Source organism: Hyaena hyaena, unplaced genomic scaffold, assembly GCF_003009895.1.
Source record: "Hyaena hyaena isolate Hyena2069 unplaced genomic scaffold, ASM300989v1 scaffold_5, whole genome shotgun sequence".
NCBI classification, from domain to species: domain Eukaryota; kingdom Metazoa; phylum Chordata; class Mammalia; order Carnivora; family Hyaenidae; genus Hyaena; species Hyaena hyaena.
This window is the reverse complement of record NW_024080637.1, coordinates 5,996,339-6,013,417: the sequence shown is the minus strand read 5'-3', so window position 1 is coordinate 6,013,417 and position 17,079 is coordinate 5,996,339. Positions and strand designations below refer to the sequence as shown.

The 17,079-nt window shown below is 46.7% G+C and overlaps 1 protein-coding gene across 2 annotated transcripts; it reads right to left on the bottom strand.

Moving 5' to 3' along the window:
- Positions 1-919: 919 nt before the first annotated feature.
- Positions 920-16,424, bottom strand: PARS2 (prolyl-tRNA synthetase 2, mitochondrial). 2 transcript variants are annotated; one of them, XM_039239032.1, is made up of 2 exons: positions 16,343-16,424; positions 920-6,044 (listed from the first exon to the last, which is right to left on the bottom strand). In XM_039239032.1, exon 2 carries the CDS (start codon positions 5,849-5,851, stop codon positions 4,424-4,426), a length of 1,428 nt encoding a protein of 475 aa, XP_039094963.1. In that variant the 5' UTR covers positions 5,852-6,044; positions 16,343-16,424; the 3' UTR covers positions 920-4,423. The 2 variants fall into 2 exon arrangements, with proteins under 2 accessions (XP_039094963.1, XP_039094971.1); XM_039239040.1 differs by having other exon boundaries at positions 920-5,879; positions 16,343-16,417.
- Between the last annotated feature and the right edge of the window lie 655 nt (positions 16,425-17,079).

The following is a 17,079-nucleotide window of genomic DNA, read 5'->3' as shown; positions in this document are numbered from 1 at the left end:
CAATAAGACTGGGCTTCTGCCTTCCAGGAGTTGCCATTAGACCCAGCAGCCCTTGCTGCTCGCTCCAATGTTGTCGCAAAGTCTTGGCATTCACTGTTATGCAAAGTCCCCAACCTGTCCGCCTGGGCGAAGGAGTCCAGTCTGTGTAGCCAGACTACCAGAGCCCACAGCTGACTCCCCACAGCACCCGACACCCCGCCAGGAGGGCTCCTGTCAGTGCTTGAGTCCGGCAGCAAGTTCTTCCCTGGCAAACAGTGTCCTCAGTGACCATTAACAAGAGAGGTGCCCTCCTCCCTCTCCTAGTCCTAGAGTTTTATTTAGCCAAGGGCAATCAGGCTTTAACTATGGAAGCTGCTCACCCTTCAGAGCTGCTGGCTTAATAGGAGTGGGCACCATCCTGGCACCAAAGCGGTGCCCAATCAAGGGGACCCTAAAGGTGCAACCCCACTCTGTTGGCCCACACACACCGTCCACCCGCCTACTACATGCAGAGGGCTAACTGGCCCAGTATAATGGCAGCTGCCACGTAGCCAGCACCTGCGGTGAGCTGGGCACTGTGGGCCCTGTTTTACTGTGGAAGCACAGGAAGCACCTTGCACATGGTCATACAGCTGCTATCAAGTGGCCTCGGCGGGCTGACTCCACAGTCCCTAGCGTGGGTTACTATGATGTAAGTCACAATTGATTTTTTTCAAGTATACCCTAAGTTTGCAAAAACTTCAAAAAAAGTTTCCCATTTTCCACATTATAAAACTTTTCCCAACTTTCAAACAAAGCCTTATATGCCCTTGGATGTATAACAGTCCATTCTGAAAAGGATTCTGGCATCTTGGTGTAGAAAGGGATGATGGGAACTCCATGAAGTTCCTTGGCACTCAAGTAGTTAAAGAAATGACAATTTCAACAGATTTCTGCAAAGTGCCTTTATTGATAGCCCAGCAGGTGTTTCTTCCGTGAAAGCACAGAGTATTAATGGAGCCCTTGATTTACATTCTAAGCTTGCTTTACACAATGGTTTTGTTACACACCAGCTTTTGTCCCCAAGGGTTAATTCTGCTAAATATTTCCCAGCCAGTTGCTTCTAGATCTCCCCAAGGAGTGAGAGCAATGACAATGCGCCTGTGCCTGCTGCTTTGCCAGCAACTCCATTTCATCAGTCTGTGGCAAGAAGTAACACTGACAAGTTCGGAAAGGAGAGAGTAAGGTACACAGTTTGAGAATATGTGTCTTTTCTCTAAGGAGATGGACTCATACCACAGGCGTCACTTAATTCCTGCCCGTGGCACTCCCCAGGAAGGTTGTAAAGCATCACATCAAGAAAACAAGATCCAGGTCTTGAGACAAGTTAACGCGAGCACAACGTGAGCTCCCAATGGTGGCATTTCTTCAGCTGTCTGGGGTGATGGGAGCATTTGCTGAGAGCACAGGACTAAGCATTTCCCGTAAGTAAGCTCAGCCAACCGTGGACCACCCTGGGGGGCTGGGGCATGGACATGAGCACATCTTTGATGAAGAAGCTGAGAGGCATGAAGGTCAAGTAATTTGTCTTAAGGTCACATCCCTGGTAAGTGGTAGGCTAGGATTATGTCTCTTCAGCGTTCTGATCTCTCCCCCATACCCTACCGTCCCTGGCTTCTCAGAAGACACGCTGGCTTAGTAATCAAGACGCCTAGGTGTCAGTCCTGCTTGCCCTTGAGCAAATCACTGTTCTCCTTGTATTCATCTCCCTTGGAAAAGAGAGGACGGTACCTGTTTCCCACCTACAAGGCTTCTAGAGCTCGGGCTGATCCAGCCAGACCGCTCTTGATGCAACAAGATTGACTGGAGGTAGCACGATTTAGGGGCCACGGCACTTGGCCTGCAGGCGGGTGTTCTGCTGTCAGACGGTGTGTGGCAGGTTAATTCCCAGCTGGGGCCTGCTTCCCATCGGTGAAATGAGGGGTGGACGGGGGGGCTCCAAGTCCTCCCGTTCTAAACTTCCATGATTCTGTATTGTCCTCAAATTATTCTGTGATTTCAACATTTATGAAGAATTTAAGTTAACTGATTTCTCTCTTCCTGGACTCTGGTTTTCAAAAGTGCTTACATTAGGCTAGCCTTCCATAGGCCAGCCTACGGAGAACAAATTTAAAATTTAAAAAAGGGGAGTGGGAGGCACAGGCATCTAGTTACAGAGTAAGACCCGGGGATGAAAGGTGCAGCACGGGGAACAGTCGGTGGTGCTGTCACAGCGTTGCTTGCTGACAGGCATGGCAACACTTGTGTTGGGCACCTAGAGTTACTGAGTCACTATGCCATACACTTAAAACTAACGAAACATTGTGTATCAACTATACCTCAGTAAGAGTTAACTTTTAAAAAAATTAAACACCAATTCACAAATGCTAATTTCTCATTTTGGGCTAACTTGATTAGAAAAAAATAAACAATTCAGTTTTATCTACTGAAATCACTTTTATCTATGCAGAGGCCATGCAGTTACAGCAGGGAGGGCATAGGCTTTAGTCAATACTCAAATTCTAGCTCTGACCCTTAACAGTTGTGCATCCCTGAGCAAGCTGCTGAGACGAAACTTCAGGTTCGTCATCTGTTAAAGGAGAACAGCGTCTACCCTGCACAGTTTTTGTTGTGAAAATGGTACATACAAGTGCCTCACAGCACAGTGGTGCACGGCAGGCCCTTAGCAAATAAATAACCAGACCATTAAAAGCAGAGAGCTCACATCGGGCTGACAATGTACAAAGGAAATGACTCTAAGAAATGCTCAGCTACAAAGTGGCTCAGAGCTGGTGGCTGCCCTTAAGTACACTGGGAGCTCTGAACCGACTGCATGCATCAGAATGATCTGTGGAGCTTTAAAACGTAACCCAGACCCTACCCAGAACCTCTGGGTGGGACCCAGGCAGTTCCAGAGTGCAGCCAAGAGTAGAATCCCCTGACTTCTAATCTAGCCTTTCTAAGTTTGCTCTCAGAATGCACATCTCCTGGCCTAGGGGCCATCAGGGCTGGACGTGAACAGTACTTAGGAAACCTGATGGTGTGTGCTGGGGAGTGGGTTACTTGAGCAGTGACGAGTGGCAGCGGGAACACGCTGCTGGGGGATCTGTGTGGCAGGTGGGACAACTGGCCAAGACAAGAAGTGAGATACACTGGCAATCAGCCCAGGACCATGACCCTGGGGATCTGACCATCAACCACGAGAGGGAGTGCACAGAACAATGAACAAACAAGAACCAATGTCATCAGTGCTGAATGGGAGAGTATACGGGAGGCAGAGGGCACAACACTTCCGGAAGTGGTGGCCCTGAGTTTGAATGTGACAGAATCTTGTTAGCTTTGGACGTGTGGAGACCATAATGTGACGAACAAGAGAAGTGAAACCAGGTGGCACTGCCGTGGTGGCTCAAGCCTGCTCCCAGTTTTCCAAAGATTACAGGCAGAGATCTTAATATGCACTAGGATCCACCTCGACCCAAGACAAGCTCACTGTGGTGCCTGAAGCCTGCTACCCCTACATTTGGGGGGAGAAATGGTTTAAAACATATTCCCAGCCTCCGAAGGTGGGTTTTATGTGTTTGTCTGTTTGTGAGTGGACTGTAGAAATAATAGGGAAAAAACGGAAAAAGTGTCAGGTAGGAAGCCGCTGCAGTTAAAATGGCGGCATTACCACTGTTCCAAATAACCATGCAAGGCTCAGCCTGGTGGCCCTACTTTATTCAATCAATTGAACACCATCTCCATGCTAAGCCAGCCCAATAGAGCCAGGTCTCTGGAGGTGGTTTTGGGCCATTAGCTAATTCTATCAACTTTCCGTATAGCTTAGACTCTAGGGGAGCAGAGGACCCAGATTTGCCTGTCATGAACCTCTTATGGAACCACCCACTGACAGCTTATGAATTTTACAGATATAGTTCCATTTTCTCATGTCACAGATGGGGAAACTGAGGCCCCCAGCAAGGGAGGGGATGTGTCCAAGTGGAGGAGGGCTGGTAGGCCCGCTCTCCAAACTAAATGCAGCAAGAGGCACCGGGGTCAGACTGCCAGAGCCAGGAAGGCCTCAGCAACCAGCCGCTCGCATCCTCCACATGGGACCCGGCAGAGAAGGGAAGTGACTCGCCTGAGGGCCAAGCCCAGCGGCTCCTTCTTGCCCCTCTGCCTCCTAACACAAAAGCCTCCACAAAGGAATGTAAGAGGAATGCCTTGGGGCAGCACTGCCAGCCCAGAGAATGGAATCACCGCCTTCGAATACGAAAAGTAGGAACAAAGGCCTGGATAAAAAGTCGGTTACCCTAACATGCTTCCCCCTTCCATAAGCTGCCCTGTATCTGGAGAGGCCGCCGGGGACGGAGTGTGGGAAAAGGCAGCATCAGAACGAACACCAAGGCTGCAGGATGGGGACGTAGGGGTGGGTGGTCAGGGGGGTTCAGACGACCTGCACTTGGCTCAGAAATTCTGTGACTCCTTCTCTGGTGAGGAAGACCACCTCACCGGTGTTCTGGCAGTGGACCTCAAAATGGGCAGGGTCCTCCAGGGCCCTCTTGCCAGCGATGACCACAAAGGGGTACCCAAACTTGTTGGCATCTTTCAGTCTGTTCCCAATGGTCAGATGGGTCCTGTCATCGAGCAGGACCTCCCCGCGGAGCTGTGGCACTGCCTCTGTGAGGAGGTCATACAGGCCACCCGCAAGCTCCGCGGCCGCCGCCTCCTTACTGCCCTTCTTTGGGGGGATGAGGCACACGTGGTAAGGCGCCAGGAGGCCAGGCCAGCGCACGCAGTCGTCCGTGGACATCACCTCAATGGCGGCAGCCAATATCCGTGTCACACCCAGGCCGTAGCAGCCCATCTCAGCCAGGCATGGTTTGCCGTGGGCGTTGGTAAACTGGGCACCAAAAACAGAGGAGTACTTGGTGCCCAGGTAAAACGTATGCCCCACCTCGATGCCTCTGCTTTCGGTCAGTGGGCCCCGGCAAGCAGGGCAGCTGGTCTGCGACGAGCGTAGAGTCTCCACGTTGGCCGAGAAACCGCAGCCGGGGCAGACGGCAAACATGTCCTCCCCGACGTCGGCCGGGAGCTGGAACTCATGAGACGCGGTGCCCCCGATGCTGCCCACGTCCGCCTGGACCCTGACGCACTGCAGCCCCAGCCTGCGGAACAGGCTGCCGTAGGCCCCGCACACCAGGTCGTAGGTCCGCAGCGCAGCCTCTGCAGAGGAGTCAAAAGTGTACATGTCCTTCATGTAAAACTCCCGGCCGCGGAGAAGACCAAAGCGGGGCCTGGGCTCGTCCCGAAACTTCCTCGTCACCTGGTACAGCAGGAACGGAAGCTGCTTGTAGGACAGGGTCTTCTGGGAGGCAACCAGGGCTGTGACGGCTTCCTCGTGAGTTGGTCCTAAGCAGTAGTCCTTGCCGTGTCTGTCTCGCAGTCGCAGCAGCTCCTTACCCATCAAGTCCCACCGCTTGGTGGCGCGCCAGGGCTCTGCTGGGCTGAGGCTGGGCATGTCGAGCTTCTGCCCCCCGATGGCCTGCATCTCCTGGTCTATCAGCCGCTCGAGCTTCTCCATGGCACGCACCGTATAAGGCAGGAGGTGGTAACAGCCAGGGCTTGCCGGGTGGATCAGGCCCACCTGCAGCATCAGTCGCTGGCTCTTACAGGTCAGGTCGCCAGATCTGCCCTCGGGAGACAGCACCTGGTCTTCCCGAAGGTTCTGGGGCTGGAACATGCGTGACAGCACCAAGCGCTTCCCTCTCTCTGGGTCACAGTGGTAAAAGCTGTGAGGAATGTACCCAGAGAGCTGGTGGCTGCAGGTGGCCAGGGCGGGCAGTGCTCTGCATCTCGACAGCAGCCCTTCCATGATGCCCGGCACAGGGAAGCACTTGTGCCTGGAGAAAAACGAGCCATGCGGAAATAGGCGTTAACTGTGTGCCGATGCCACGATGCGGCCAGCTCAGTCCAGCAAACTTGTAAGACAGCCGCTGCTTTTGCAGATGCAGACCCTTTCCCCTCTAATTTTCTAGCAGGTTCAAGTCCTTCTTCTCTTACCTCTACTGCGATTTAAAAAAACAAACAAACAAACAAACAGTATTTCCCCATTTATAAAAAACCTAACAGTGTACTGTGGAGAGACACTGCTGCGTGGGGAGTGCACAGCCCTGGAATCAGATCCTAGACTCCAGGCAGGCTGCTTGCTGACTGCACCCTGTGTAGCTTGGGACACGTGACTTAACCCCTCTGTGCTCAGTTACTTCATCTGCAAAACGGTAATGCAGTAAGACCTATCTTGTAGATTTCTTGTGGAAATTTAGAAGAGTTATAAAAAGTTATTAGAACAGTATCTAGCACATTCTATGAATGCAATCAATGTTTGCTATTGTTATTATATGAACTAGGGGAAAAAAAACAGAAACCAAAAAAAAAGGAAATCGAGTCTAATCCCTCAGTCTGGAGACCTCTGCTGCTGACAAGCCTTCGTCCCTTTTGCCAGTCCCGTTCTTTTGCCCACGTCCCCACCCGGCTCCTGCCTTAGGTGTCTTGTGCCTCTCCCCACATCCCATAGCACTCCCTGGTCAGGCCTCAAGCTCATGACTCTGAGTCAACACCTGCGCTCCATCTGTCTCTCTCTCTCTCACACTTCAGACCTCCCTATCCAATAGTGTCCTGGAGAATGAGCCGTATGAGTACTCTAAACCCAGCACCCCAGAAGGAACTCAGCATCTCCCCCTCAACCCCAAACCCGCTCCCCCTCCAGTGCAGCCTATCACTCACAATGGCCCAAAAGCCACCCTTTGCTGAAACCAGAAACCTGGGTTCATCCACTCTGTTCCCTCGGGGCCCACATGCACGAACCCTCTTGGCGTTGTCATTCCTTCCTCTTCACTTGCTGTTCCATCTGCCCCTCTCCCCACCTCCCCAGCTTCCACCCAGGCCACCACCATCTCTCCCCTGGACTACCGCAGCAGCCTCTGCACTGGGCCCCTCTGCTTCAATCTCCGCCTTCCTCCAACCCATGCTCCGCGCTGCAGCTCAGGAACATGTCCCAGCACATACAGTAACAGTCCTTTTTTCTGAAAGCCCTCCAACGACTTCCTGCTGCCCTCAGAATCAGGTCTAAGCTTCTGACCTTCTAGGCACACCTGTGAGCTGACTGCCAGCCCCCTGGGGCTTAGCTTCCCCAATTACCCTCTCCGAGAGTTCCAGCCGCACCACACTCATTCTTAAACACACTGTGCCCTTCACTTACCAGCATCTACTCATTCTTCCAGCCTCGGGGCCATCATCCTGTCCTCTAGGATGCCTTCTGTGTCCCATTCCCATGTCCCTAAGGCCAGCATCTCTCACAGCAGCCCTACTGATCACCAATTGCTCTCAGAGTGACTGCTGTCTTCCTCACAGGCGCTCAGCTCTGTGCAGCCAAGGACCAAATCTAACTGGCTTGCCATTCAGCAGGGACCAGGGTTTTACCAGACACTGTGTACTGAATGAGCACACGTGTTCCTCTATGATTTTACAAAATACTCACATTCCTGATGGCAGTATAACATTCCACTGAGTAGATCAGAAACGATTCTCTTGCTACCAGGTAGCGGTCATCTTCTCTCTTATATACACTCTACAATGGGGGAGGAGCCAAGATGGCAGAACAGCATGGAAGTTTTTTTGTGATCTGAATCCATGAAATACAGCCAGATCAAAACTAAACTATCCTGCATATCTAGAAAATTGATTTGAGTATTAACACAACAATCTGCACAACCTGAACCAGAGAACTCAGCAGAAAGAGAAAAAATTTATTATTTTCAATTTTTGTTAAAAACAGTTTTAATTTTTTTCTAATACATTTTTATTTTTTTGTAAATATTTCAAATTCTATTTTATTTATGTCATTTCATTTTATTCTATTTATTGTATTCACTTTTTCAAATTTTCAAATGTTTTCCTTCCCCCACCCCCTTTTTTCCTCTAATCTATCAAGCTCCCTTCAACACCCAGACCAAAACACACCTCGGATCTAGCACCATTTATTTGATTTGCGTGTGTGTGTGTGTGTGTGTGTGTGTTGTTTTTAATTTTTTAATTTTAATTTTTTACCTTATTAATTCCTTTTCTTCTTTCAAAATGACAAACTGAAGGAATTCACCCCAAAAGAAAGCAGGAAAAAACAACAGCCAGGAACTTAACATAGACACAAGGAAGATGTCTGAACCAGAATTTAGAATCACAATAATAAGAATATTAGCTGGGGTTGGAAACAGATTCAAATCCCCTTCTGTGGAGACAAAAAGAAGCAAAAACCTAGTTAGGGTGAAATAAAAAAATGCTATACCTAAGCTGCAATCTCCAACAGATAGCACAGCGGCAAGGATGGATGAAGCAGAGCAGTCAATCAGCGATACAGAGGACAAACTTATGGAGCAGAATAAAAGAGGGAGACTAAGGCAAAAAAGGACGATTTAAGAATTAGAGAAATCAGTAACTCATTAAAAAGGAAAAACATCAGAATCATAGGGGTCCCAGGAGATGGAGAGAGAGGAAAGGAGGACAAGGGTTAAGCAAGCAGAGCAAATCATACCAGAAAACTTTCCTAACCTGGGAAAAGACACAGACATAAATATCCAGGAAGCACAGACAACTCACATTAGATTCAACAAAAAGCGACCATCAACAAGGCATATCATAGTCAAATTCACAAAAGGAAAGAATTATGAAAGCAGAAAGGGAAAAAAAGTCCTTAACCTACAAGGGAAGACAGATCAGGTTTGTAGCAGACCTATCCAGAGAAAATTGGCAGGCCAGAAAGGGGTGGCAGGATATAGTCAATGTGCTGAATCAAAAAAATATGCAGCCAAGAATTCTTTATCCAGCAAAGCTGTCATTCAAAATAGGACAGATTAAAAGTTTCCCAGGGGCACCTGGGTGGCTTAGTCGGTTAAGCGTCTGACTTTCGCTTAGGTCATGATCTCGCGGTTCGTGGGTTGGAGCCCCGCATCAGGCTCTGTGCTGACTGCCAGCTCAGAGCCTGGAGCCTGTTTCAGTCTGTGACTCCCTCTCTGACCCTCCCCTGCTCACGCTGTCTCTCTCTCTCTCTCTCTCCTAGAAATAAATAAAAAAATATTAAAANGCCTATTTCAGAGTCTGTGTCTCCCTCTCTCTCTGGCCCTCCCCTGCTCACGCTGTCTCTCTCTCTCTCTCTCTCCTAGAAATAAATAAAAAAATATTAAAAAAAAAAAAAAAAAAGTTTCCCAGACAGGGGTGCCTGGGTGTCTCAGTCGGTTGGGCAGCCAACTTCAGTTCAGGTCATGATCTCACGGTTCGTAGGTTCAAGCCCCATGTCAGGCTCTGTGTTGACAGCTAGCTCAGAGCCTGGAGCCTGTTTCAGAATCTGTGTCTCCCTCTCTCTCTGGCCCTCCCCTGCTCATGCTGTCTCTCTCAGAAATAAATAAAATGTTAAAAAAGTTAAAAAAAAAAAAAAGTTTCCCAGACAAACAAAAATTAAAGGAGTTCATGACTACTAACCCAGCCCTGCAAGAAATTTTAAGGGAGACTCTCTGAGGGGAGAAAAGACGAGGGGCGGGGGGAGACCAAAAGCAACAAAGACTATAAAGGACCAGAGAACACCCCACCAGAAACTCTAACTCTGCAAGAAACATAATGGCAATATATTCATATCTTTCAGTGCTCCCTCTAAACATCAACGGACTAAATGGTCCAATCAAAAGACACAGGGTAACAGAATGGATAAGAAAACAAGATCCATCTATATTCTGTTTGCAAGAGACCCACTTTAGACCTAAAGACATCTTCAGGTTGAAAGTAAGGGGATGGAGACCATCTATCATGCTAATGGTTGACAAAAGAAAGCTGGAGTAGCCATACTTATACCAGACATTCTAGACTTTATTTTTTTTTAATTTTTTTAATGTTTTATTTATTTCTAGCAGAGAGAAAGAGAGAGAGAGAGACAGACAGACAGACAGACAGCGTGAGGAGGGGAGGGTCAGAGAGAGAGAGAGTCACAGACTCTGAAACAGGCTCCAGGCTCTGAGCTGGCAGTCAGCACAGAGCCCGATGCGGGGCTTGAACCCACAAACCGCGAGATCCATGACCTGAGCGAAAGTCGGACGCTTAACGGACTAAGCCACCCGGGCGCCCCTCTAGACTTTAAAATAAAGCCTGTAACAAGAGATGAAGAAGGGCATTCTATCATAATTAAGGGGTTTATCCACCAGAAGACCTAACAATTATAAACATTTATGCTCCAAATGTGGCAGCACCCTATATATATAATAAATATATAAATACATATATATATAAATATATATATATAAAGCAATTAATCCTAAACATAAAGAAACTAATTAATAATAATACCACCATAATATTAGGGGACTTCAACACCCCACTTACATCAATGGACAGATCATCTAAACAGAAAATCAACAAGATGACGATGGCTTTGAATGACACACTAGACCAGATGGACTTAACAGATAAATTCACAACACTTCATCCTAAAGCAGAGGAATATACAGTCTTCCCCAGTGCACATGGAACATACCCCAGAATAGATCACATACTGGGACACAAACCAGCCCTAAACAAGTACAAAAAGATCAAGATCATACTGTGCACATTTTCAGACCACATCACTATGAAACTCGAAATCAACCACAAGAAAAAATTTGGAAAGGTAACAAATACTTGGAGACTAAAGAACATCCTACTAAAGAATGAATGGGCTAATCAAGAAATTAAAGAGGAAATTAAAAAGTACATGGAAGCCAACAAAAATGATAACACCACAGCCCTAAACCTCTGGAATGCAGCAGAGGCGGTCATAGGAGGGAAGTATATAGCAATCCAGGCCTTCCTAAAGAAGGAAGAAAAGTCTCAGATACACAACCTAATCTTACACCTCAAAGAGCTGGAAAAATAATGGCAAATAAAACCCCACACCAGCAGAAGACAGGAAATAATAAAGATTAGAGCAGAAATCAATGCTATCTAAACCAACAAAACAGTGGAACAGATCAATGAAACCAGAAGCTGGTTCTCTGAAACAATTAATGAAATTGATAAACCACTAGTCAGTCTGATCAAAAAGAAAAAGGAAAGGACCCAAATAAATCAAGAATGAAAGAAGAGAGATCACAACCAACACAGCAGGAAAAAAACAATAATGAGAGAATATTATGAGCAATTATATGCCAAATAAAATGGGCAATCTGGAAGAAATGAACAAATTCCTAGAAACATATAAACTATCAAAACTGAAACAGGAAGAAATAGAAATTTTGAACACACCATAACCAGTAAAGAAATTGAGTTAGTAATCAAAAATCTCCCAAAAAACAAAAGTCCAGGGCTGGATAGCTTTCCAGGGGAATTCTACCAAACATTTAAGGAAGAGTTAACACCTATTCTCTTGAAGCTGTTCCAAAAAACAGAAATGGAAGGAAAGCTTCCAAACTCTTCCTATGAAGCTAGCAGTACCTTCATTCCAAAACCAAAGACCCCACAAAAAAGGAGAACTATAGACCAATTTCCCTGATGAACATGCATGCAAAAATCCTCAACAAGATATTAGGAAACCAGATCCAACACTACATTAAAAAAAGTATTCACCATGACCAAGTGGGATTTATACCTAGGATACAGGGCTGGTTCAATATCTGCAAAACAATCAATGTGATCCATCACATCAGTAAAAGAAAGGACAAGAACCGCATGATCGTCTCAATAGATGCAGAGAAAGCATTTGACAAAATACAGCAACCTTTCTTTTTTTCTTTTCTTTTTTTTTTTTTTACAGCAACCTTTCTTGATAAAAACACTCAAGAAAATAAGGATAGAAGGATCATACCTCGAAATCATTAAGAGCCATATATGAAAGACCCAACACTAATATCATCCTCAATGGGGAAAAACTGAGAGTTTTCCCCCTACAGTCAGGAACAAGACAGGGATGTCCACTCTCACCACTGTTACTCAACATAGTATTAGAAGTCTTAGCCTCAGCAATCAGACAACACAAAGAAATAAAAGTCATCCAAATCAGTCAGAAAGATGTCAAATTTCACTCTTCGCAGATGACATGATACTCTATATAGAAAACCCAAAAGATTCCACCAAAAAACTGCTAGAAATGATCCATGAACTCAGCAAAGTTGCAGGATATAAAGTCAATGCACAGAAGTCGGTTGCATTCCTATACACCAACAATGAAGCAACAGAAAGAGAAGGAATCGATTCCGTTTACTTTGCACCAAAAGCCATAAAATACCTAGGAATAAACCTAACCAGAAGTGAAAAAATCTATACACCAAAAACTATAAAAAAGCTTATGAAAGAAACTGAAGATGCAAAAAAAAAAAAAAAAAAAAAAGGAAAAATGTCAATACTACCCAAAGCAATCAAGCAATCTACATATTCAATGCAATCCCTATCAAAATAACACCAGCATTCTTCACAGTGCTAGAACAATCCTAAAATTTGTATGGAACCAGAAAAGACCCCAAATAGCCAAAGGAATATTGAAAAAGAAAACCAAAGCAGGAGGCATCACAATCCGGGACTTCAAGCTGTATTGTAAAGCTGTAATAATCAAAACAATATGGTACTGGCACAAAAACAGTCAGATCAATTGAAAAGAATAGAGAACCCAGAAATGGACCCACAAAAGTATGGCCAACTAATCTTTGACAAAAGCAGGAAAGAATATCCAATGGAATAAAAACAGTCTCTTCAGCAAGTGGTTCTGGGAAAACTGGACAGTGACATGCAGAAAAATGAAGCTGGACCGCTTTCTTACACCATACACAAAAATAAACACAAAATGGATGAAAGACCTAAATGTAAGACAGGAAGTCATCAAAATCCTTGAGGAGAAAGCAGGCAAAAACCTCTCTGACCTCGGCTGCAGCAACTTCTTACTCAACATTTCCACAGGCAAGGGAAACCAAAGCAAAAACGAACTATTGAGACCTCATCAAAATTAAAAGCTTCTGTGCAGCCAAGAAAACAATCAGCAAAACTAAAAGGCAACCGACGGAATGGGAAAAGATATTTGCGAACGACATATCAGACAACGGGTTAGTATCTAAAATCTACAAAGAACTTATCAAACCCAACACCCAAAAAACAGATTTAATCTAGTGAAGAAATGGGCAAAAGACATGAACACTTTTCCAAAAAAGACACCCAGATGGCCAAATGACACATGAAAAAATGCTCAACATCACTCATCATCAGGGAAATACAAATCAAAACCACAATGAGATACCACCTCACACCTGTCAGAATGGCTAACATTAACAACTCAGGCTACAACAGATGTTGGCGAGGATGCAGAAAAAAGAGAAGCTCTTTTGCACTGCTGGTGGGAATGCAATCTGTTGCAGCCACTCTGGAAAACAGAGTGGGAGATTCCTCAAAAAACTAAAAATAGAACTACCCTATGACTCAGCAATTGCACTACAAGGTATTTACCCAAGGGATACAGGTATGCTGTTTTGAAGGGGCATACGCACCCCAATGTTTATAGCAGCAATATCAGCAATAGCCAAAGTATAGAAAGGACCCAAATGTCCATCAACGGATAAAGAAGATGTGGTATATATATATACAATGAAGTACTACTCAGCAGTCAAAAAGAATGAAATCTTGCCATTTGCAACTATGTGGATGGAACTAGAGGGTATTATGCTGAGCGAAATTAAAGAAAGACAAATATCATCTGACTTCACTCATGAGAACTTTAAGATACAAAACAGATGAACATAAGGGAAGGAAAAATAATATAAAAAACAGGGAGGGGGACAAAACATGGAACTCTTAAATATGGAGAACAAACAGAGGGTTGCTGGAGGGGCTGTGGGTGGGGGGATGGGCTAGATGGGTAAGAGGCATTAAGGAATCTGCTCCCGAAATCACCGTCGCACTATATGCTAACTTGGATGTAAATTAAAAAATAAATTTTAAAAAATAAATAAATACAATCTACAATGAACAGAAGGCTTTTGTTTGTTGTACATTTGGGAGAGATTCTCAGGAACAGAATTACTGGGTCAACACACAGGAACTCTTTCAAGGTTCTTGATTTCAGTTGCCAAATCCAGGGAGCGCCTCTACCTTTCGGCATCTCCCATGAAGCAGAGCTGCCCTGCAGCATGCTGACATCGGGGTGCTGACTCCCCTGGGCTCTGGGAGCCTGGAAGCCCTGGGTGGCTCTTTCCAGGTCCTAGTGCCTCAAGTCCTCCAGCTGGTCTCCTGCCACCTCAAGCAGCCCCATCCACTTCCCCGGTGCACAGTACAAATGTTATCATCTCCTACATCTCCTGTGGCCTGAGACAGGCTGGCAGGCACTGCCACAGGGCCCTAATGTGACTGAGTGGACAAGTGTGGGCTCTGGAGGCAAGTACACATGGTTCACATCTGGTGAACCACAGGCCAGTGGCCCACACCAGGCACTCCTTCACCTTAACTCCTCCTAAAGCAGATGAGTCTGTCTCTGACCTGCCTCTCAAAACCCCTTGGTCCATTGCAGGAGCCAGGTGGTTGTGAAACTTAAGGTGAGCATCAGAATCACCTGGAGGGCTTGTTGAAACACTGACCTGGGCCTCAGCCCCAGACTTTCTGATTCAGTAGACCTGGTGTGTAGGCAGAGAGACTGCAGTTCCAACACGTTTCCAGGTGATGCTGATGCTGTTAGACCAGGGACCACACTGGGAAAAGCATGATAAACTCCATGTGGGCGGCAACCAAGTCTATCTTATTCCAAGTTGTATCTGTAGCATCCAGCACGATGCCTGGACATACTGGATACTCAATAAATGTCCACCAATGACTGAACTGAACGGCCCTTGACCCCTGTCTGTCTGGTCCCTATATTATAGCTAACAACGTAATTGATCCCATCACACTCCTGTTTATAAACTCATTAGTGGCTCCTCATCACCATTTTCTAGGAATGGTACTTCCTTATAAGGCCTCTTCATATTTTGGTCCCAGCACACCTCTTCCGGCTTTTTATCATACCACTTCCCTAACATGCCCCAAACTGGTCATCATTTCTGGAAGAGGCCAGCTTCACCCCAGCAACTCCATCATTCAAGGTTCACTTATTGCAAGAAGCTTCCCCAACCCCTCCAAACAGAGATGACCACTTCCCTCCCTGTGCTCCCACTGCACACAACTCTTTACAGTTTACCGGAATAATTTTCAAAACGATTTCTGAGAAACTGCTGCATGCCAGGCACGAGAGTGAGCAATATTTAAGGTCCCATTCCTCCATTAAAAGAGGAGTTCAAGGCGTTTTCTACATTGTCAGACTTCAGGACCTAGCATCATAACGAATATTTGGGCTAGTATTAATAATGTCTGCTAATCAAATATATTAGTAAATGAAAAGCTAAGTGAAGGCATGCAATAAGGCAATTATCTGGATAGTTTAAATAAGAGCCTTACACCCTCTGCCCTCACCCCCGTTGCGTGCTTGTCCTCAGACTCCTCAGCTTACACAGGCGAGAGAATAATTATTATTTCAAACGTTCAAGATTACGACAATAACTCTGAAGCAGTACATAATTAATGTGTTCTGTCCCTCAGACTCTAGCAAAGAGCCTCTGAGTCCTTCAGTCATTCAACAAATCTTTAGAGCCGCAGCTTAGTCCTTAGAGCACAGGCCTCGTTTAAGGTTAACTCACAACGGCCCTTCAATCCAATGAGGAAAGCTGTGCATAAAGTGCTTCCAACAGTGCCTGGTATATGAGAGTTTTGCCGTTATTATCGTTATACCCAACTCACAGAAGAAGTAAGTCAGAGATGTGAGGCGAACTGACAAGCGACAAAGCCGATGAGTGCAGCCCCCCCGCGCCCCGCCCCTCCGCCCCTGAAGCCTAGGTTCCCGCCTCCAACTTCCAGTTTCCGTCTCGCACCTTGCTGCATAAGACAGCAATGGAACCCCAGACCTAGTCTGCGAACTGGCTCGCCCTTCACTGGCTGGGTGACCCTGGTCAAACGACTTCACTCTCCGGGCCTCAGTTACCCCATACGTAAAATGGGAAGGTTGGCTGGGCCGCCAGGTGATCCCAGAGGGTCTCTCCAGAGCTGGCACTTCTAGGAACATCACGGCACTCACAAGACCGGAGGCAAACAAGGGTGGAAGTCCTGCCCTCATTTTACAACAGAGGAAACACATTATCCAGGAGTTCAGGTGATGGCGACCCCGCCCCAAACCAAGGACGGGATGCACGTGGAAGCGCGGCCACCAAGGTCCTAGAACCGAGACCGAGCCCTCTCTCCAGCCCGTCCCCGCCCAACCCCATCCCTCGCTGTCACCCACACTCACCAACGGAAGTCCCAGCCGAGACCAGAACCGCCTAGAACCAACTGAGGTCCCAGCCGACACAGCGGGCCCTACCGCCACGCCGGCCCAACGCGCCTGCGCCAGGGGCATGTCCGGCCCAAGCCCCGCCTCCTGCCCTTCTTGCCAATCACAAAGCCGCTCTCACGGGAACTTTCCCAACCCCCCCCCCCACCCTCCCCAGAAGCACGTGGAGGTTTCCCGGAAGTTTAGCCAAGGAGAAAGAACCCGGCTCTCCTCCACAATCATAGATTGGTTTGGGCAGCTGAGTAAATTACTGTCCCGGAAGTGCCCTCTAGGATTTAGGGCGGTGTAACTCTATGATAAAACCCTGGGATTAGAGCATGGCATTCCCTCCCTCTGTCAGGGGCCGCCCCACTCTGAAAGGCTAGCGAAATTGTAACCATGGCAACAGTGGGACTTGCCGTTAGGGCTCTACTGTGGGATTTTACAGGCTCTCAATTTAAATACATTTAAAATTTTTGAACAGAAAAAACCCCACCTTTATTACAAAGCCCAAGACAGTCTTTAAGACACTAAATCAAACTTTCATTCACAAAATATTTTTTTTGAGAAACTACCATGTACCTGGGTAGGTAGAAACGGGGAATAGCGAACAAAACAAATTTCCCGGCACTCAGTGTAGCTTGCATTCCAGTGAAAAGAGTCAATGAGTCAAGACAGTGAAATTTAGAAGGGGAGCAGGAACTCAGTAACCAAAG